Raw genomic sequence first — 21,032 nt, 5'->3', positions numbered from 1 at the left:
TTGAACAGTCTCTCTCCGTGTTTTGGAATCTGATAGCAGACCCTTTTGGACCAGCAAATTGAGAAGTCATTGAGTTTCTTGTAAAGATAAGGCCACATTCACCCCTCTAGATTATACTCAGAGTCTCCTATTGAGAGGGAGAGGGAGAGGGAGGGGGAGCTCCAGGAGCTGTTGAAGAGAAGGATGAGACACACAACAGGCTCAATCATCTGATTACGAAATGTTGCAGGAACTTCAACAGTGAAGAGCTGGCATGCAGGATTGTGAACTTTATCTATTGTATTTTGTAATTCTAACTGTGGCTAAGACAAACTTTGAAGTAGAAGCACGTAAGGTTAGTTGTTCAAGGGGAATTCAGACTGCCTTAAGGCGGCGCTCTAGATCGCATGACCCATGCAGAGCCGGATCCGTACCACTCAGGTTACATAGGCGAGTTTCTGAGCAGGGCAGCCTACACTGGGCATCCGCACGAACCGAGTGCTGTAGATTGACCTGAGAAATCGTTAATACATCTCAACTTAACCTAATATTTACATGGTTCTGCTTTAAAAAAAATAAAATTTTCACTTTTAAAGTTTTTTTTTTCATTTGATCTCTCTCGCACACCCTCTTTAGTGAACATTTTTCTACAGTGTTTGAAGGTACTAAAGGCAGAGAGATACATTGTTGTTAGCTTGTTGTGCATATAGCAATTAGGTTGTTGACTAATCACATAAACTGGCAAATGCTGCTGGTTATAGACTTGGAACCAGAAGACGGTCCAAAGTAAGAATTCAGAGGTCAACGAAGCGCTGCAAAAGGAGCCACAGGCACCTATTCTGAGTCACTGCGGTCCACTTCAGTTCCCACAGGGACTTCCAGAAGCCTTTTCTACTGCTTCTCTCTTTTGAGATGTTCCTGATGAAACGGTGTGACTTAACAGTCAGTTCATTCATATCTAATTTCAAATAATAATACCAACATTTCCACCTGTGGTACTTGTACACAAGTCAGTTTGAAAACTACTCAATCATTGTACGTTTTTATTTTCAGCTTATTTGTAGTTAAATTAGTAGATGCCATATTGTTGGTCTACTTGTAGTTTTTTGTGAGGATTTTACTGCACTGTCTAAATTTGTTGTTCAGACTTCAGTAAATCTGTTGGGTTTGGGGATAATCGGGTCAGGATGTTTTGTGCTGTGAAAACATAAGAACTTTGTGTACAGTGTACAATATATATAAAAAAATATCACAATTGACACAAAAAAATCACAATTTCGATATTTTTTGTAATGGATTTTATTGCACGCAAAGCTCTGTAAATTTTCTAATGTTGTGTACAGTTTGTATGAGCTATAATAAAATATGCTGCCTCTCACCTGGCTGTGGTATTTTCCATTTTACGGGGGAAAAATTTGTGATTTGAACTTTTCTCTGTCTGTCTGAACTTTGGGGTTTGTGTTCGTCTAAGAGCTGTTACGAGCAGCATAACCCACTGATTCTGATTACACTCAACACTTTAAGTGGAGCTCTCCGCCTTGCTGTGGTTAAGGATTAAGCTTTTTACAGATGCAAATAAGTTGGATTGCGGCAGAAATTTCATTTGTAGTCCGTCCACTCCGAGCGGCTGAAATCACAAACCGTTCCTCCGCCTCCCCTCCCACTTGGTCCTCTCAGCTAATTCTCATGCAGCGCTGATGCACACGACTGTAATTAATGGGTTTATTTAACCGCGGTTCTAACTTCTCGCCGAGAAAAGGCTTCACTTCTTTTATGGGCTGTGTATTTTTAGAGCCTTCTCCTGTGATGCCTTGTGTATCTGTGTGTGTCGGGTTGATGTGTGCAAGGACTCTCAGACTGTGTCTTAATTCCATCTCTGCTAACACCTCGCTCCATCCCTCGTCCCTAATCCGGCCAGACTATTAAAAGGTGGCGCACCTCCTCGGGGGGCTGCAGAGAACATCTTACTTCCTCGGGATCCAGCCGCCCCCATCCGTATTTTCCTCCTAATTTCCACCTCCGCTGCACCGCAAGACATCCCGGCTGTGCTTTGCCCTGAGAGGCTCAGGCTCTTTCGCTCTGAGAACAGAAAAGACATCATCAACAGCCACAGCCATGAATGGCACAGAAGGGCCCGACTTTTATGTCCCCATGTCTAATAGGACTGGGCTGGTGCGCAGCCCATTTGAGCATCCTCAGTACTACCTCGCTGAGCCGTGGAAGTACTCTCTTCTGGCCGCCTACATGCTGTTCCTCATCATCACGGCCTTCCCCATTAACTTCCTCACCCTTCACGTCACCGTCAAGCACAAGAAGCTGAGAACCCCGCTGAACTACGTGCTGCTCAACCTGGCGGTGGCCGACCTCTTCATGATAGTCGGAGGATTCACAGTGACCCTGTACACGGCTCTGCACGGATACTTCGTCCTGGGTGTCAGCGGCTGCAACGTCGAGGGATTCTTTGCCACCCTAGGAGGTGAGACGCAGGCCGTGCATAGCTGGCTCAAAAAAATCCTACGTTTTTTTTACCCTGAGGTTCTGTGCGTAAGGTGTGGTAAAATGTCTCGCTTTATGTCTCAGGGGAGATTGCTCTCTGGTCTCTGGTAGTTTTGGCAGTCGAGCGCTACGTCGTGGTCTGTAAGCCGATGACCAACTTCCGCTTTGAGGAAAAACACGCCATCGCTGGCCTGGCGTTCTCCTGGGTCATGGCCCTGACCTGTGCCTGTCCGCCTCTGTTGGGATGGTCCCGGTACTGTATGCCACCACGTCTATGCACCTAAAAAAAAAAACTTCAGAAATAGATTTTGTTGTTGTTGTTGTTTATTTATGTAAACGTGTACATGCGGCGTCTAATAATTACCTTCTGTGGTGTTGTTTGTGCATGCAGGTACATCCCAGAGGGCATGCAGTGTTCCTGTGGGATTGACTACTACACTCCCAAGCCGGAGATCAACAACACCTCATTCGTCATCTATATGTTTGTCCTCCACTTCTGCATCCCCCTCTTCATCATTTTCTTCTGCTACGGTCGCCTGCTCTGCACCGTGCGAGCGGTAAGAATGTCACCGTCCATGCTGCGTTTAAAAAAAAAAAAGAGAGAGAATATGATAGATTGTTTATCAGGATAAGGATTTTATTTTTCTTCCTTCCATCTGAAGGAGGGCAGAGCATCATGGACTCTCAGGAGATATGAGGGGATTTAGAAGCTCAAGGACACTTCAGGAGGCCAGATCAGTGCCAACGTGGCAGCTTGTACTCAGGTTCTCGTGCTAAAGGGCATTCAGCCTCCACACAGTGTCATCCTAATGCCCTTGATAATGATACCAAATTTTTAATTATGCATTAGGAATCATTAATGGGAAAAATTGTATCCATAACTAAATGTTTTGTGATAAATGTGTATAATCTTCCATAAGCAGGATCATTTGTGGTTCTAGTCCTCACTAAGACTAAGAAAGTAGTAGTTATAGACCAGCTGTGCATCTCAGAGAATAGACTTTAAAATACTTCTGTTTATAAGTCTATAAATCCATGAATGACTTAGCACCTAAATACATCACAGACTTGTTATCAGCGTACCAACTCTTTAGACCACTCAAGGTCTTCTGACTCCAGCCTACTCTCTGTACCCAAAACCAGACCCAAGCACGGAGAAGCAGCATTTAGTTTTTATGCTCCACTTGTCTGGAAAAAACTCCCAGAAGAAAGTCTGAAACCCTGAGTTCATTTAAATCAGGGTTGAAAACATATTTGTTTAGAGTTGCCTTTAAATGTTAATGTTGAAGTCTGTAGTCCAACTTGTCCTGTATCCTAACCTACTGCTACTATTCCACAGCAATGAATGGAAGGGGGAATAGGAGGGGACTCAGGATGGACCCTTGGGGAACCCCACGTGTGATTTTTGTGGTCTCTGATGAAAAGTTACCAACTGACTAAAAAGTCCCTGTCCTTCAACTAGGATTTAAACCAGTCGAGTGCTGTACCAGAAAGGCAGATTTGGCAGATTTACATATTGAAAAATAAGCTGAGGACATGAAGAAATTTTCCAATTGAACACCTAAATCTTACCTTCAGTTCGTGTGCAGTAATTAGCTTACATCTATTACCAGTGTTGTAGTCAAGTCACTATGCCTCGAGTCCGAGTCCAGGTTCGAGTCTCCAGTGTTCAAGTCCGAGTCAAGTCCAAGTCATTAAAAAAAAATCAGAGTCGAGTCCGAGTCAAGTCCACTACTCTTCCGAGTCAAGTCCGAGTCGAGTCACTATTGATCAAGTCGAGTCCAAGTTCCGCACTAAAGTAAGCATAGCCTACATGTTTTTAAACAAACAAAAAAAATCCACACTCCACCACATTGCACTAATAATTTAGATCTTAAAATCATACACCAAATAATATTCTAATGACATATTGAAATTATAGCCTAATGATATAAAAAAAAGTCGAGTCTTTTTCTCAATTTCCGAGTCAGAATGATCTGAATGTAGGAGTCCGAGTCCAAGTTCGAGTCATCAGTGCTCAAGTCCAAGTCAAGTCACGAGTCTCTAAATTTAGCTAATGACTTGGACTCGAGTTCGAGTCTCGGACTCGAGTACTACAACACTGTCTATTACTAAATTGAGGCAACAGCTTCATATGTGTGTTGGTCATTTTTGAAGAATTAAGCAGTTTTCAACTCAGAAGTTGAAAACTGCTTAATTCTACCCTGTGCGGTTGTTCAGTTGTCAACCTTTTATAAGTATGGGAAGTTGTTTTTGCTCATATTGTCCAACTAATATTGACAGGTTGTTGATCCAGATACAAATAACATAGAGCCCCTTCTGAAAAGGATCTAACAGATCATTACCTCTCTTATTCAGATGTTCTCAAATTTACAGTCGTTTCAAGTAATCTCTAAAGAAAGAGCCGCATTGCCCAGCGTATAGTTACAAGGTGCAGAGAAAACACCTCTGTTCTGTTTTGATATATTTATTGGTTGTTGTCCTGCTGCAGACATGACTTAAGTTTAGTCCATGCATTTTAAAATGGTTAAGGTTGTGATGGGAAACTTTATAAAAAGTTGTACCAGCGATAATAATTGCATTTTTTCCACTTTATTTTTGACTTAAAAATGTAAAAAAAGAAAATAGACCCTTCACCCCACCTTGTTTTACATCTGAAGTCGTGCTTTACCTTTACGTTCTGTGTGTTTGTGTTCAGGCTGCGGCTCTGCAGCAGGAGTCTGAAACCACCCAAAGAGCAGAGAAGGAGGTGACACGTATGGTCATAGTTATGGTGATCTCCTTCCTGGTGTGCTGGGTGCCTTACGCCACTGTGGCTTGGTACATCTTTGCCAATCGGGGAATTGAGTTTGGACCAGTATTCATGACAGCGCCAGCCTTCTTTGCCAAGAGTGCTGCTCTGTACAATCCAGTCATCTATATTCTTCTAAACAGACAGGTATGTCTAAAAATAGCTGTGGGTTGGTTTCTTATGTATTTATTTTGAAACCTAAGGTTCAGTGGAAGTTTATCATAAGGTAACTACTTTATATTTCCAATTGCAATATCAATTTAGCGTTTTATTCTAATAAATATGCCTATTTTGTAGCAAGAATGTGGCCACGGAAAAGTTTCATGAAACATTTTACACGATGAATGTGTCGCTTTCAGCTGCACAGTTAAAGTAAAACTAAATATTGTGACATGAAAAAATATAAAAAAGAAGCTTTTAATAACCTTGTTGCATGAATTCAATTGAATCACATTTTAGTTGTATAGCGCCAATTCATGAAACATGTCATCTCAAGGCACTTTCCAAAGTCAAATTCAATCAAATTATACAGATTGATCAAAAAGTTTCCTCTCTGAAGAAACCCAAAGATTGCATCAAGTCTTGACAAGCAGCATTCACTCCTCCTAAAGGAGTGTATAGCCACAGGGAGAGTCCATTGCTTTGCAGCAATCCCTCATACTAAGCAAGCGTGAAGCGACAGTGGAGAGAAAAACTCCCCATTTAACAGGAAGGAAAAACCTCCAGCAGAACCAGACTCAGTGTGAACGGTCATCTGCCTCGACTGACTGGAGGTTAGAGAAGACAGAGCAGAGACACAACAAGACAGACAAAAAACTGTTTTTTAGTTTTTAGCATTCAGTGTTCTTATGTTCAGGCCCGCCACCTATAGTAATACTGAGGAACTAGAAATAAAATTCAGTGATCTTTTTTTTTTTTTTCTTTTTTCTTTTTCTTCACATTTTCTGGCTTCTGCGTCCTTGAGCTATAGCCAGAGGTTGCAAACAGTCTGGATAAGAGTACAAACAATCTGCAGCTTTAAAGAATTGCACAGTGAAGGCCGCCGTCGGTAATTGGAAAAAATGTGCAAAAACATTAATTAGACTACAAAAAAACCTAAAAGAGCTGCAGGACTATCTGCTCAGCACTGGTTGAGTTGTAGAATGTGAGAACAATGTTTTTATTTTTTTTTTATTTTTTATTCTCTATATCTCTGGACTATAGAGTAGGATTGCAAGACCTAAGCATGTGGTCAAAATATCCCAAAAGTTTGTTGTAGAATATGGAATGGGTTGATGAAACCAACGTTAAACGTTTGGGCAACAGCTTCAAATGTTGCGTTTGGTACAACAATCACTAAAAGAACAGGATTGCCACAGTGGAACATGATGGTTACAGTGTCATCCTCCGGGGTTGCTTTTCTTCAGATAGAGATTCTGGTCCAGCTGAATGAAGATGGATTTTCTTTTTCACCATCACAGTCAGTCAAAGCATGCATCCAGATCTACAGAAGAATAAATTCAAGAGAGGAAAATGTAATTTTAGGAAAGGGTTAACAAGAGTAACAAGCTCTATCTGAAAGAACATCTCTGGGGTCACCTGAAGAGGGACCCAGACCAGAGATGTCCTCGCAGCCTGATAGATTGGGAGAGCAGCTGGCAGTTCTCTGGACTTCCCCTCTGGTTGTCCTCGCTGCTGCCGGCGCCTTATGCTGCAACTTCAGGGGGACAGACGCAGTCAAAAGGGCAGCGTGTGTACTTTGAAGATGTCAAGATGTGGCTTTCTGATGGATTGCTCCCACAGAAGAAAGAACGCTGAAACTGAAACCGAGGGTGCTGCGGCAAAGCATTTGGTTTATAAGTTTGCAAACCAGGTTATTTCACCTATTTTTTGTTGTGTATTTTTCTGTTTCACAATTGAATTATTCATGATGATTACCACATCCTGGGGGCAAGACATTTGGAAATGATTTATTATGGTCTTGTTTGTTGATATCACACAAACCTGTCATGGTAACAGAGCGCTGTACACTCTAGAGCCACTGTAGCAGGAGACGACTTCACCTTTTTCGTTAAACATAAGTTGTTGGCAGATCTCCATTTTTAGCATTTAAGCCTGTTAAAATGCTGTTTTATTTCTTTACCACAAATCTATCAGATCTGACAGATTTGACACAGTGGACAGTAAATGATCTAAAACCTCAAACTCAAAACCGTAGCCCGGTCCAAGTAAAGCTCGTTATTAGCGTAAACAAGCTCTAATGTGTGACATCTGTAAAAATGTATGTATGCTGGAGCCTTTTTTTTTTCTTTTTATCTGCACATGTTTAACAAGGTTAGGTGAACAAACCATTAGCTAAACAAATACCACATGTTTTTTTTTTACTCAGGGTAAATTTGAGATAAAGTGTATTTTTCCATCAATGTGTCAGTAGGGTACTTTAATGAGCCAAGTCAATATTTCCTGAACGTGTTTCTGATCCTGTGGCCTCCAGTTCCGAAACTGCATGCTCACCACCGTGTGCTGTGGAAAGAACCCATTCGGCGATGATGAGGCAGCCGCCGCGGTCTCCAGAACCCAGACTTCATCCGTCTCCTCCAGCCAGGTGGCCCCCGCTTGACCCCTCACTCCCTCTTCTATCTGCTCCATCTGTTCCCGCTCACCAAGGGACCCGCCACCGCCGAGCTGCAATACGTTCCGTTGGCCGATTCCTCCGGACTCACCTCCTCAGTCTTTCTCGCTGCAGTCGGCGCCTGTGCCGCAAACTTCAGCGGGACGGACTCAATCAAAGGCCAGCGTGTGCACTTCCAGCCCGTTTAATTATGGAAAGCGTTCAGCTGCTCTCACAGATTTTTAGCCCGGCGTGACGAGGTTGCCATCTCGATCCAACTGAACACCTTCCAAGATCCCCCCCGCCGCCCCAAAAATCTGGTTGTAGGTGAAAATCCGATTCTTGCTCCCACTAGTATTTAGATAAACTTCTCTTAGCAAGTTGCAGAGAAACTACAGACTCTTTGTAGCCATCGACAAGTTTCTACAAGTAATCCTCTTTTCTTACCAGAAACGTTAAGGTTCATATAATTGGTTGGATTCCTAGATGCAGTTTTATGCTTTTATGTTTCATACTTTTTTTTTTTTTAAAACAGGGTTGAGGCCATGGCTAGCAGCTTCATGTTAGCCTGTTTTATCCGACTCAAAACCAGTTTTGATGGGTGTTTGGGTTCATTGCCCAGGTGGATCACACAGTTGTTCTTTATCTATAATTTTCCACCCACTGCAATGCATCAGCATCCCTGTAAGCACAAGTGGCCCTCAGCATGATGCTTCCACCACCGTGTTTGACCGTTGGAAGAACCTCTCCGGTTAAAGCGCCTTACCCTTACTCTTCCAAACATTTTTGCTGTTGTTGAGGTCAAACATGTCTCCAGAAGGTCTTCGGGTTGTTAACGTGGATGTCTGAAGCTCTCAGTCGAGCTTGAAGGTGTCCGTTTTGGAGAAGGAGGTTCTTTCTTTGTCCGCATCCTCTTAGTCGAGTTTTTAATAGGCATCGATATCGGTGTTCAACCATCTTCAGGTTTATTACCGTTTTGAACCGTGGTATTCCCCAGGTTATTACTAAACATCCTATTCCCTTTTATTTCACTGGAAGTGACAGTTTGGGTCAGAACGGTGCAAATTATGCACAGCTTTATGATCAAAGAGCAAAGTGATCCAAACACACAATAAAACTGGTTTTGGAAGGGATCCCAGTTAGGATTACAAAAAAAATAAAATAAAATCCACAATAAATGTTAAACTTGCCCAGCCAACTTTTTTTTCCCTTTTTTTTTTTTTTTACAAATCATTGTATTAAAAAACGTTACATTAAATGCATCATTAAAAGCACCAAAATAGCATTGAATTCATGCTCATGTGTGCGTGGAAACTCTAAATAACCAGTTATGAAGTTCTTAGATTTAATTAGAAATCGATTTGTTTAATGTTTTTAGTGCATCAGATTATCCTCTCCTCTGGTCTGTGTGTGTGTGTGTGTGTGTGTGTGTGTGTGTGTGTGTGTGTGTTTGGCAGACGTTTATGCGTCTGAATGGTTGCCAGAACGTTGGCGCGTGTAATAAAGAGACCTACTATTCTGTTTTGGTGTGTAAAGGCTAGGATTTGTGTGTTGCAATAAAAACAAAGCTGCACAACCTTTTCCTGCTCTATTATTATTTTTTTAAATCATGACAGCGTTTACAATGTTTTCTGAGAACTTCCAGATGCTTTTTTTTGTGGGCGGCTGAGTAGAAGGCCAGATTGTAATGGCTGTCAAATGCTGTTAAAATCCTGTAATGCATTCAAGAGCGCAGCTCTTCAACAGCTGCTATAATAAATAGCATTATTAGACGCTTTAAAATACTTACTTTCCTGTAATTTATTTCACAAACAAATCATTTGGCATCACGATTACAGCCTCTCCTCCGATTATATTGAGCTCACACATTTTCTTCTTCTTTTAAATGTAAATTTCCCTCTTTAGATTGATCAGAATCCAACATCCACTCACAAGCACACTGATTATACTGATGCAGCTCTTCCCAGTGAACTACATTAAAACATTTGATTTAATTGTTTGCAGTCTTTAATGGCCCTCCCTGCGCTCCTCGTCAACCCGTCATCATCCGGCAGGAGCACATTGGGACGTAATGTTCGAAGCACCAATGGGAGTCCGTCGCCCACCTACAGCCAGACCTGAGATCGTTGCAGGCTTTAGGAGATGGGAGGAGTCCATCATGGCCCTACTAATCTGTCTTGTCAGGCCCCTTGAAAGCATTATAACACATCTATAAATATTGCTATAGACATTATTTTACAGTACAGTGCATCATAGGCTCATTCCCTTTTTTTTTTTAAAAAAGGGCTCAGTGCGTTAAAGGTGGCCACCAGGGCTGATGTGCAGAAATCCAGGGAACGCGTCGAACTCCTGCAAAATCCTTCTGAGGGAAATCAGAGCTGGGCTGGAAATCCGTCTCGTGTCGCGGGGGAAGATTGGGAAAACACGTCGTGAGCGCACGACGCTTGCGAGGCAGCATTAAAATCCGTTTTTCTCTCCCGCAACAAGTCAGTGGGGAAGACACACACACACGAGCCGTTCCTCCTCGGTGGCGTTCCCGGGGAACGGTGTGGGTGGGAGCAAGGCAGCTGGCAGCAGAGGAGACGTGGGGAGCAGAGGAGACTGGCAGCTTTAAGCTTCACTGCAGCACTCATAGATGTTGTCCTCCACGAGAGCGATGACCTGCTCGAACTTGTGGTGCAGCTGAGTGCGACGTGCGGTGGGGTTGGCCTCCAGAGCGTTCAGCACCTGATCGACGGGAGATAAGGGAGCGAGGAAAAAAAAAAAAAAAAAAAGACACAACGGTGACTTTCAGAAGCTGCCAAGCCTTCATGCATCAATCTGTCCACGTAAACACAAAGACAGGGAAGAGACCCGCCACCACCTTGCAAAAAAGTATTCGGCGCCTTTTCACATTTTGTCACGTTACAGCCAAAAAAAAAAAAACTTAAATATGTCTGATTTGGATTTTATGTGAAAGACCAACAAAAGTAGTGTGCAGTGGATAAAAAAGCAAACACGGGTTTTAAAGATTTCCAACAGCTTTGCACATCTACAGATTAGATCTAAAGTATTTCTGTGCAATATTTGCGAAGACTCGGTCAGATTTAGACCAGGACTTTGACTAGGACATTCTAACACATGAAAACGCTGTGATGTAAACCAGTCAGTGGTAGCGCTGGCTGTGTTTAGAGCTGCAGTCCTGCAGGAAGGTAAACCTCCGCTCAGGTCTCATTTCTTCTGCAGCCTCTAACCAGTTTTCTTCCAGAGTTGTCCTCTATTTAACTCCATACACCTTCCCATCATCTGACCCTGCTAAAGAAAAATACTACTTGAAAAGTACTAACTATATTTTTTAGGGCAACATCATGTTTCAGCTTTTTTTTCCAAAAATAGTGTTTTGCACAAAGGCCAAAGAAGCTGAATTTAAATGTCAGGTTTGTGGAGTGCACAGCCAATAGTGTCAACGTATTCTCCCACCTGAGTTGTGAATCTTGGATGACCATGTCTTGGTAGATTTTTTTGTTGTTGCATCTTAATCTTTCTATTTCCAGAAGATGGATGCAACAGTGCTCTGTGAGATGTTCAAAGCTTGAAATATTGTTTTCTTACCAAACCCCACTCTAAATTTCTTCACAATGTTATTCCTAGTCATTCAGCTATGTTCCTTGTTCTCCATGATGCTGTTTGTTCTCTAATGTTCTGTACCAAACTTCAGAGGACTTCGCAGAACAGCTGGATTCATACGATTCAATTCACTTTATTTCTACAGTACCAATTAACACGTCACTTCACAAATCTATTTAATTCTGTCGTTCTGTTAGCTGTGATAACTTCCAGGGGGGCAGACCATCTTCTAACATAGAAAGTACTCCTGGATCAATGTGTGCCTCTATGATTTTTGTGTCTCTGCTCTGTCTTCTCTAACCCCCAGTCGGTCGAGGCAGAGGACCGTTCACACTGGTTCTGATGGAGGTTTTTCCTTCCTGTTAAAGGCGAGTTTTTATCTCCACTGTCACTTCATGCATGCTCAGTATGACGGATTGCTGCAAAACCATCAACATGCAGACCACTGTCCACTCTACACTCTTTCAGGAGAACTGAATGCTGCTTGTCAAGACTTGATGCAATCTGTTAGGTTTCCTTCAGTAGGAAATTTGATTGAATTTGATTTTGTAAAGTGCCTTGGCACTATATAAATAAAAAATTGAATTTCTATCGAATCTAATGAGTCGAAGGAAACCCAGGAGATTGCATCAAGTCATTGTCTTGCAGCATTCACTCCTCCTGGATGAGCGTCGTAGCCACAGTGGACAGTCGCTTGCATTTTGTCATTGACTGATACTGAAAATTATATAACATACAGGTGGATTCTAATTACCAATTAGTTTTCTTAGATTTTATTCAGGGTATAAAAACACAAAGCATTCTTATTAAATGTTTTTTTTAAGCAGAAAAAAAAATCATGAATCCTTTTATCTCCGCTTCCCAGTAATGCACTACCTTCAGTCCATCGCATGAAGCGCTTAAGGGTTATTTGGCTGTAACGTCACAAAACGTGTGTAAAGCTTCCCGGGGGTATAAATACTTTTGCAGCGGCAAAGCAGGAGAAGGAACGAGTGGAGTGCCTCAGCCTCTTCTCCCTGCCTTCATGCACGCACGCCTTATAACCACAAAAGCACTCGCTCTTCACATATTTATAAAAACCCACATCTGCTCTGGTTTTCATGCCCAACAGTTGTCACCGTGTCAGTGGGATTTATGGGCTCTTAGCAGCGGCGTGCTACCAGGCAGAGCAAACTGAGCCGGGGCAAGAGAATAGGCAATCAGGGGCCATTCACAGAGCTGTGTGAATCAGAGTCTAAGCCCTGGCCCATGTCAGTACAGTAGCATGACAGAGGGAAGCAGCTAAGCAGCATTATTGTGAGGGCGCTCCATGAAGGCACAGTCACCACTGACTAAGCCTCTCTCTGCAGAATAAGGTGCAGAAGCATGGGGGAGGACAGCGGGAGGCTGAAGAGGGCTAGTTCAAAGCAAGACGAGAGATATGAAGCGGCAACTTAACAGCGCCATTAAGCAGATGGGGGGGTGTTGGCTCACGATAAGGTAAACAACACGCTGTTTGCTTAAAGTGAACGATATCTGTGGGCTGGGAAGAGACGAGTGAGCACACTAAACCGTCGCTGGTGCTGCTCGTTGGAGAGCCCAAATCCAATTGTTTCCCCTTTTAGCAAAAAAGAAAAAAAAAAACAGCTTTCATACGTGCTTGTTTTTAAGTGACTGGTTGCAACCCCATCCACAGTCGGTTACATCTCCCATCTCAGCTGAGATCTCCAGCGCTGATGCTTCATGCTCTGATAGCTATCAGTGAAACCTAATACAACAAGTGAGCTCTGCCGAGGCGCTGCGCATGAGGGCCAGTCTGAACATCCGAGCACATCTTATCCACGTCTTGGATCACGGAAACACGAGATTCGATGCGCAAATCTCTCACCTGGTTTCTGTATCTCTTGGCGTATTTGTAGATTTCCGACAAAGCCAGGTTGGTGTTAAAGTCGTTTCTGTACTTCTGCAAGGCAGACATCAAAATATCGAGATTAGATCAAATTCCAAACCGAGACTCGTGTGTCACAAGAGGCTTTTGAAGAGCCAGACGGAGAAACAAACAGGAGTCCTTTGAATATTTGACTCACTCTTGACTCCTCAGCGAGGTGAGCGTTCATCTCCTGCTCGCTGAGAGGGGGCATGTCTTGTATCTGCTTGTAGTAGCACTGCACTCTCTTCTTGTACTCGGGGATTTCCTTGGCATACAGCAGCTTGTTAGTCGGCGAGTCCTGCAAGGAAGAAAAAAAAATGAAATAAAAAATAAGAGATATTCTCTTCAGGAAACCCGTGTAAAAGTTTGGTTTTGCAGCCACAGTGGCTCTGTGCGTGCCAGAGCTAAAGAAAGGGCCCTGCTGCACCTGCAGTGCTTTGACCTACTTGCACTGAAGATTTATGCTACTTTAATTTTATCCTCAGAACAAATACGGCTCTTTTAATTAAACGGTAAAGTTCACACTTAGAACTGAAATGAGTCAAAAGAAGAGAGAAAATTTTGGGGCAGTTTCTTAGATTGCATGAAACATACGGGCGTGGTTTAAAAAAAAAAAAGAAAAAAGGAATACACCCTTTTGTCAGAGATTTCAACGTCTGCAGATAATAAAATTCATCTGGTCGTCACACGCCTCTAAAATTATTCATATCTGAAATCAAATGTACAAAACATGCAAAAGACTCCAAAGCGGCAATATTTCTTAAGCAAAGATTTAGCTAAATTGGAAAAGTGGTGAATGAAAAACGAAGTAACACCCCTCCTGGTTCAATAGGAGTACGGAAAGTAGCAGCCAGATGTTGACAATCAACTTAATTTAATTAATCAGCTCTAATAAAGCAGGAGTCATGTTGCTTTGGTGGTGTGCTGCATACAACTGTGTGTTGCCACGATGACAAGGAGGGAAAACATCAGCAGCGACTCTCGAGACGCGATCGTTAAGGGTTAGAAAGAAATTCCCAAACTAATACCGGTCCGTAATTTCAGAGCGAGACGTAAATAACGCTGAACGTGTTTGCACATCTTTGCGGCAGAGTAATGAACAAAGAAATTGCGATAAAAAGCCCAAGAGCTTCCTTTCCGGCTGTACAGTCCTGAGGCAGGGTTATAACACAAAATTAGAAATTAAAAAGGTATGGCTTATGTTGCAGTGTTGCTAGGGACAGAAAAGAACATGGCAGCAGGACTTAGGACCAGAGCAAGCCCAGACCTTTTCATCATTTCTTAATACAGGAAACCCCACATTTAGACAAAATTAAAAGGTGTACTTCCTTTTTACAAAGACTTTGTATTAAATGCAACAGTTTTTAACCTATTCTGTCATCTTTGGGCAGCACCCCAGACATCATCGCCCAATTTCTGATCACGCGGGAAAAAAACAGGACAAGCTTATATACTGCGTGATGTTTGACAATGACCCTTTGGACTAAGTGAACGTAAACCCAAACCATGCAGGAAAAATGCTGACCACACTATGACAAAGTAATCGGATCCGTCCGCTGTAGAGGTCAGGGGTTTTCCCTCTAATTAGTCGTCCGAAGGTTTTATCTTCAAAACCTCTAATCAGCTTCAAAGGCCCGATGCCCTTTCAAGATTGGATGGATGCTCAATAAAGAAAAAAAGAAATCAAACTGAGACATAATTTGACTACATAAATCATTAAAATGCTGCTTCTGTCTTCATTCAGTTGTGATAAAACATTAAACATCATTTCTAACAGGAGGATCTTTTTTTATTACGTTAACCTTTATACCAGCTTAATTGAGGTCTTTTATTTCCAGCTGTTCCATATTTTCTGCCAGCCATTTGCAATCACTGAATATATCCAGCTAGCTGGATTCTCCCCCTCCTCCAGACAATCATTTCTGCTTGCTGTGCTTCAAATATCTCTGCAGTCCAGCATCTCTGTCGGCAGCACAAGCCACCTCCACGCAATCAAGCTCAAGTTGAACAGAAATATGCAGTTGGCACATTGTTTGACCATTATCCTTATCTCAACACCAGAGGTTAGCATATCGTCATACTTGAAACGATACTTCACATTGATGAGTCTAATCACTACAAACTGTTCTCAGTTGCTCACGCAGCTGGATACTATGAACTACCCATATCCCCACGCAGATGTAGCAGCTTGGCACCGAGTAAGAAGATATCTGATGTTAACATATCCCACAGATTGAGGTTGAAAAGCCTGTGTGTCATCAATTAAATATGTATTAATCTTCAGAAAAGTGATATTTACCAATCAGATTTTACCCACAGTTTAGAAACAGCCCTAGACAGACAAATAAATCAATCCATCTGTTGTCTTCCGCTTATCCAAGATCCAGCCGAGGTGGCAACAGGTCCAGGAGAGAAACCCAGACATCCCCAGTGACATCCTCCAGGTCTCTATGGAGGATCTCAAGGTGTTCCCAGGCCAGATGGGATAAATAGTCCCTCCAGCGAGTTCTGGGTCTCCCCCGAAGTCTCATCCCAGTGGAAAAACCCCCAAAGGGGAGGCGCCTTTAAGGGCATCCTGATCATCCACCTCAAGTGGCCACATTACTGCAGATGCAGCCTCAGTCCGTCCGTCCATGAACAAAACACCAAAGTACTTAAACTCTTGCGCTCGAGGTAGAAACAGGGCCCTGACCCAGAGGGGGCAAACCACATTTTTCTGGTCGAGGACCGGAGATCTAAATAAGAAAATCAACCAATCAACATAGATCGTTCTCGGTCCTCTTTGTCTTAACTCTGGTCTGGCGTTCTGTTAACTGTGACATCATCCAGAGAAGACGGCTCACCCGCTACTACCATCTAATGTAGAACAGATTACTGGATCAATGTGTGTTTCTGTGCTTGTTTGTTTCTCTTGTTGTGTCTCTGCTCTGTCTTCTGTAACCCCAGTCGGTCCAGGCAGATGACCGTTCACACTGAGCCTGGTTCTGCTGGAGGTTTTTCCTTCCTGTTACTGGAAAGTTTTTCTTCCCACTGTCGCTTCATGCTTGCTCAGTATGAGGGATTGCAGCAAAGCCATTGACAATGCAGACGACTCTCCCTGTAGCTCTACGCTTCTCCAAGAGTAAATGCTGCTTGTCGGGACTTTGAAGCAATCAACTGGTTTCCTTATATAGGAAATTTTTGACCAATCTGTATAATCTGACCCAATCTGTATAATATGATTGAACTTGACTTGTAAAGTGCCTTGAGATGACATGGTTCATGATTTGGCGCTATATAAATAAAATTGAATTGAATTGAACTCACACATCCTCCCAGATGGCTCTGCTTTAAGGCAGATCTCTCACCATCGCTATGCTAATGGTGCACAGCTATACATTTCTGTATAATAATGTTTAAATAACCTGACTCACTGCTTCACTGATGTGTAACATTAGTTGTCCGGGAACTGCCTGAAGTTTAATGAGGACAAAACAAAGACTGTTACCTTGACAGATCTTATTTATCCCGTGTTAGCTAAACCTTGTGAGACTGTCAAGAAACCCCAGGCATGACTAGACATTGTCATTTAATAGAACAGTAGTCTGCATAGAGTTATCAGCTCTGTAGCTAAATGTTAATATAGGATCTTCCTGAGGCTTATTTTGTGATGATCAGTATTATAAATTAAGAAAGCACCATGGGGGAAAAAAAACTCAAAACTAAATGTGGAAAACATTGCTATCAGGTATTTAATTTAAAATATCAGGATCATATCAGAAACTTAAAAATCATGGTGTGGGGCACTTTCATCTTATTTGTATAATGTGTGCGTGTTACATCGGATTATACTTACGGATTATACTATCTATACTTAAAGCACATTTAATGATCGATGTATGGAACTCGCTCTGTAAATACGCTGACTCCATTTTGCTACATCCAAAACTCTACTGTTACTTTTCTCCGTTCCCTGTTCCCAGTATCTGATCATCTAAACTATGTTATATTTTTGATTATCCTATCTAAACCAGTAGAAATCAAGACAATGGGGGCTTGAAACGTTTCCCTTTGCTCACAACAACAGGAATCACAGTCAGAGCCAGAGAACATTCCAGTCTAAACAGATCTGCCCACACTGCTGCTTATTCGAGCGGGAAGAGAAGTAGCAGCCCTAAAAGGCTGTGGGCATATTCGGGTTTTTAGTGGCGACTACTGCTGCGAGAGCAGTGCACTGTGGGGGGAGCGAAAGGGACAGAGAAAGTAGGACAGGGAAACACAGAGACTGGCAGCCACTGCTTTCAGCGGGGCTGAAGGTGCTTACAGCGCACCTTAACATTTCCACATGTCAGGAGTCATTTGTGTCACTTATTGTGCGAGTTAAACGTGCCGAGGAGCCGAGCGGCCGCAGCCAAATTTGCTCCTTCTGACGGGAACCCCTCTTTCTTCCTGTCCACAAGGTCACTTCCTGCTGCTCATCCATCTGTCTGCCAGGCCTCCCGTGACCCTGCGGTCCTCCGCGCTCCGCGTCGCGCCAGATAACTCGGTTTCTCTGGAAACCAAATGCAACGCGCGGCTTACTACTCGCTGCCGGTGCCGCCGTCTCGTCCTGTAGCCGTCGCCGCGTGCAGACGCTCTCAAAGCGCAGAGACGCGTCAGCCCCCTTTCTCCTTCACCCTGCCGGACGACATGTGACGGCATCCTTGAACCCGGTGGCTTCGCCGCTCACAGAGCCAGATTTGACCAGATAATGAGGCAGCCGTAGACGCGCTCTGCCTCGCCGCTGAAGGTTTAATGTTTGCCTCGCAAACACGGACATGCATTATCCCATTTGCACACTCGAGCATAGCGGCTATTGGAGCAAAGGGGCTTTTTGGCGCCGAGATCAGGCACATAAATCAGCCCGTTTCTCGGAGAAAAGAGCATTATATGAGGAGTCGTCGGCTCCCTCCAGGGAGGAAGCCAGTCAGAAGGAGGCAGGAAGCAGAGCGTGCTGAGGGTCATGGTGTCTGAAGGATGAGACAGATTTGTTAGCAGTGAGGACGCTGACATGCAAACGTGCACACGCAGACAGGCAGATAGAAAGATGGATGAACGAATGCCGGCGCACCCACACACGGACTCCCGCGCGGCACCAAAAGAGATCCCTGGTGCTTATGACCTTGGATCAAGCGAGTCGGCTGAATAGCAGGAGGAGAGGTAGAAGCAGCTGAAAGTCTGAAGGCTTAGGAGGCGTGCTCAGTGGGGGGGGGGGGGTGAGAATGTGTGTGGCGCTGGCTGTTAGGAGCCTAAATGGATCCAGTAGATATAATGATTGCTGGGTAGAGAAAAATATAATTGAAGGTTTTAAATGTGGAGAAGGAGAACTGACCCGGTTCCTCATAAGGTCACAGTCAACGGCGCATCAGCAATTTTGCTTTTCTGTATCCGACTTAGAACAAAAGCAATTGTTTCTAGCAATATGATTCACCTAATGAACAGCTGTTTGATGTAAACGGTGCGTCTTCGCTTCACGCTCATCAAAACTGTTTCATATAAAAGTACACATGAACAAATTGCTCATTTCTTGTCACTAATCTACCAAATTACTCATCCCCTGATTTTAGAGGGAATAAGAGGGAGGACCGCTCCTTCTGAGCCATTGGCGGAAATTACTCTCTTATCACTGGTGTTCTGATTGGGACGCAGCCATTGTTGGGCGGTAGCATTTAGGTCGGCTATCTAATCTTGTTTACATTCAGCGAACTTGTTCCTGAATGGGTTTGACCTTATGCTGCTGCCAAATCCTGTGAAACGCTTCTTCAAAGAGCAGATAATCTCGAAATCTCAAAAATAGTGTCAATAATTTGTATGTGATATACTATTTACAGTGAAAATGTCCAAATACGAAGGCCCAAACGTATTTATAGAACAAACAAGGCTAAACAGGCTTAAGACTCTAAACTATGGTGTCTTAGGTTAAACAAAGAGGAGGAAATCACTTTATCTTTCAATCTGCCTGCAGCTACTAATTTGCTAGCTGAGAAGATGCATGTCTGAGCATGTTGCTTTTCCACAGCAGCTGCATAATAGCAGCCACTGTAAACGAGGGACTCACCTTCCCCAGCTGCAGATCAGAGATGGAGCAGGCGTCAATGAAAGCCTGGGCGATGACGGACAGGCAGGCGTCCATGTGATCCGTCTTGTCGATGTCAAACACGAACTGGGGGTTCTTCAGGATGTTCACCCAGAACCGTAGAGGCAAGCTGCACAGACAGAGGAGGAAGCGGGTTTTTTTTTTTTAAAAGACTTCCACCCACACACAGAAGCAGACCAAAGGAGTCTTAAATCATGGCGTTTAGTAGGCTACCTATTAGTTTTCCAGATGTGCAGGGTGTCTGGGTCCGTGATGCCCCGCTTGTCTGCCTGCTCCTCAAGGAAGTCGAAAAAGTATTTGATGGCCAGAGGCGGGCGGTCTGGAGGGATGCTGAGGATGGCCAGGAAGAGGTCATCTAAGAACTTCTGAAGCGTCCCCTACGGAGGAAAAGGGCATTCGCATATTTGGACGAGGTGTGGGAAATGTCAGAGTGATAGATGTAAAGTATTCATACCCCTTGAACCTTTGAGGGTTTGAAAACTACACATTTTACTGTATTTCACACATAAAGCAGCGCACAACTAAGAAGCAGAAAAAAAAGGATGCATGGTTTTCAACATTTTTTTTTTTACAAATAAAACCCCAAAGCCACTTTTAGTCTGATAAACATAAACCAAATCCACCAGATGCCATCAGAAATCACCTGATCGTTACTAAGGGTTTATGTGTTTACAGTTTGATTCCAGCATGAATCCGGTGAAGCCCTCAGAGTTTTGTTGGAGAGCATTAATGAACAAACAGGGAGAAAGTGTGGTGAAAGTCTAAAGCAGCAAAACACTTTGAACATCTCATAGAACGAACAATGGAAAGAGTCTGACACAACTACAAAACCTGCAAGACATGACCGTCCAACATAAGTAAAAGGCCCAAAAACGAGGGCATCACAAGACACTGAAAATACACATTTTTAGGGGTCACATAAAATTCCCTAAAATCTGCCGGAGGCTCCAAATGGCCTGCAACTAGGGCCGAGGGTCTCCTTCTAGCCAAACAACAATCCTGAGAATGAAGCCATAACTACGGTTTATGTTTCAGACCAAAGAAAACTTTTGTCATTGAAAGACCCAGTTATTTTAATCTTGGTGTTCATAAATGCTCAAAAGAGCATCCTTTGTGAAAATGTCCGCCTTTTAGGCACTGCAAAAACGGAACTAGAAATAAGTAAAATGTTCTTAATTTCTGTGTATTTGTCCTTGATTTGAGCAGGTAAATAAGATGATTTGCCAATGGAATTAGAATTTTGCACTTAAAATAGTAACAATTCATCTCAATCATCTTATTTCAAGTGCAGTATGTCTAATTATCTTATTTTAGGGGTCAAAATACTCATTCCATTGGCAGATAATCTTATTTACCTGCTCAAATCAAGGATAAATACACTAATTTTAGGAACATTTTACTTATGTTTAGATCTGTTTTTGCAGTGGGTGGGCAAAGCTGGTGGGCCATAGGCAAAAAGACTGGCAGCTGTAATTGTGGCATGGGGTGTGTTGAATACAAATGCTTTTCACTCCTTTGACAGAAAAACATTAAATGTGACAAAATG

The 21,032-nt window shown here is 43.1% G+C and overlaps 2 protein-coding genes across 3 annotated transcripts in view; one reads left to right on the top strand and one right to left on the bottom strand.

Annotated features, from left to right (window-relative positions):
- Nucleotides 1-323: 323 nt before the first annotated feature.
- LOC105927279 (rhodopsin) lies at nt 324-7,951 on the top strand. The gene is made up of 5 exons (XM_012863959.3): nt 324-2,455; nt 2,560-2,728; nt 2,867-3,032; nt 5,174-5,413; nt 7,740-7,951. Exons 1-5 carry the CDS (start codon nt 2,095-2,097, stop codon nt 7,863-7,865), a joined length of 1,062 nt encoding a protein of 353 aa, XP_012719413.2. The 5' UTR covers nt 324-2,094; the 3' UTR covers nt 7,866-7,951.
- A 1,502-nt stretch (nt 7,952-9,453) lies between these two features.
- plxnd1 (plexin D1) overlaps nt 9,454-21,032 on the bottom strand; it is a 116,545-nt gene continuing 104,966 nt past the window's right edge. For both annotated transcript variants that reach the window (XM_012863914.3, XM_012863931.3), the window contains exons 32-36: nt 19,700-19,863; nt 19,448-19,595; nt 13,529-13,669; nt 13,330-13,404; nt 9,454-10,583 (exon numbers count right to left, since the gene is read on the bottom strand). In XM_012863914.3, coding sequence (XP_012719368.2) covers nt 10,467-10,583; nt 13,330-13,404; nt 13,529-13,669; nt 19,448-19,595; nt 19,700-19,863 — 645 coding nt within the window. In that variant the 3' untranslated portion in view covers nt 9,454-10,466. The remainder of the gene's footprint in view (nt 10,584-13,329; nt 13,405-13,528; nt 13,670-19,447; nt 19,596-19,699; nt 19,864-21,032) is intronic.

The sequence above is a fragment of the Fundulus heteroclitus genome, chromosome 1 (assembly GCF_011125445.2).
Source record: "Fundulus heteroclitus isolate FHET01 chromosome 1, MU-UCD_Fhet_4.1, whole genome shotgun sequence".
NCBI classification, from domain to species: Eukaryota; Metazoa; Chordata; class Actinopteri; order Cyprinodontiformes; family Fundulidae; genus Fundulus; species Fundulus heteroclitus.
The sequence above is the reverse complement of the archived record's forward strand: the minus strand, read 5'-3'. Positions and strand labels throughout refer to the sequence as shown.

Bases quoted from the DNA above. Each gene is read 5' to 3' on its own strand.
- LOC105927279 (XM_012863959.3), top strand. From the start codon at position 2,095: ATGAATGGCACAGAAGGGCCCGACTTTTATGTCCCCATGTCTAATAGG. The intron at 2,456-2,559 runs GTGAGACGCAGG...TTTATGTCTCAG, and splicing joins ATTCTTTGCCACCCTAGGAG to GGGAGATTGCTCTCTGGTCT. The intron at 3,033-5,173 runs GTAAGAATGTCA...GTTTGTGTTCAG, and splicing joins TGCTCTGCACCGTGCGAGCG to GCTGCGGCTCTGCAGCAGGA.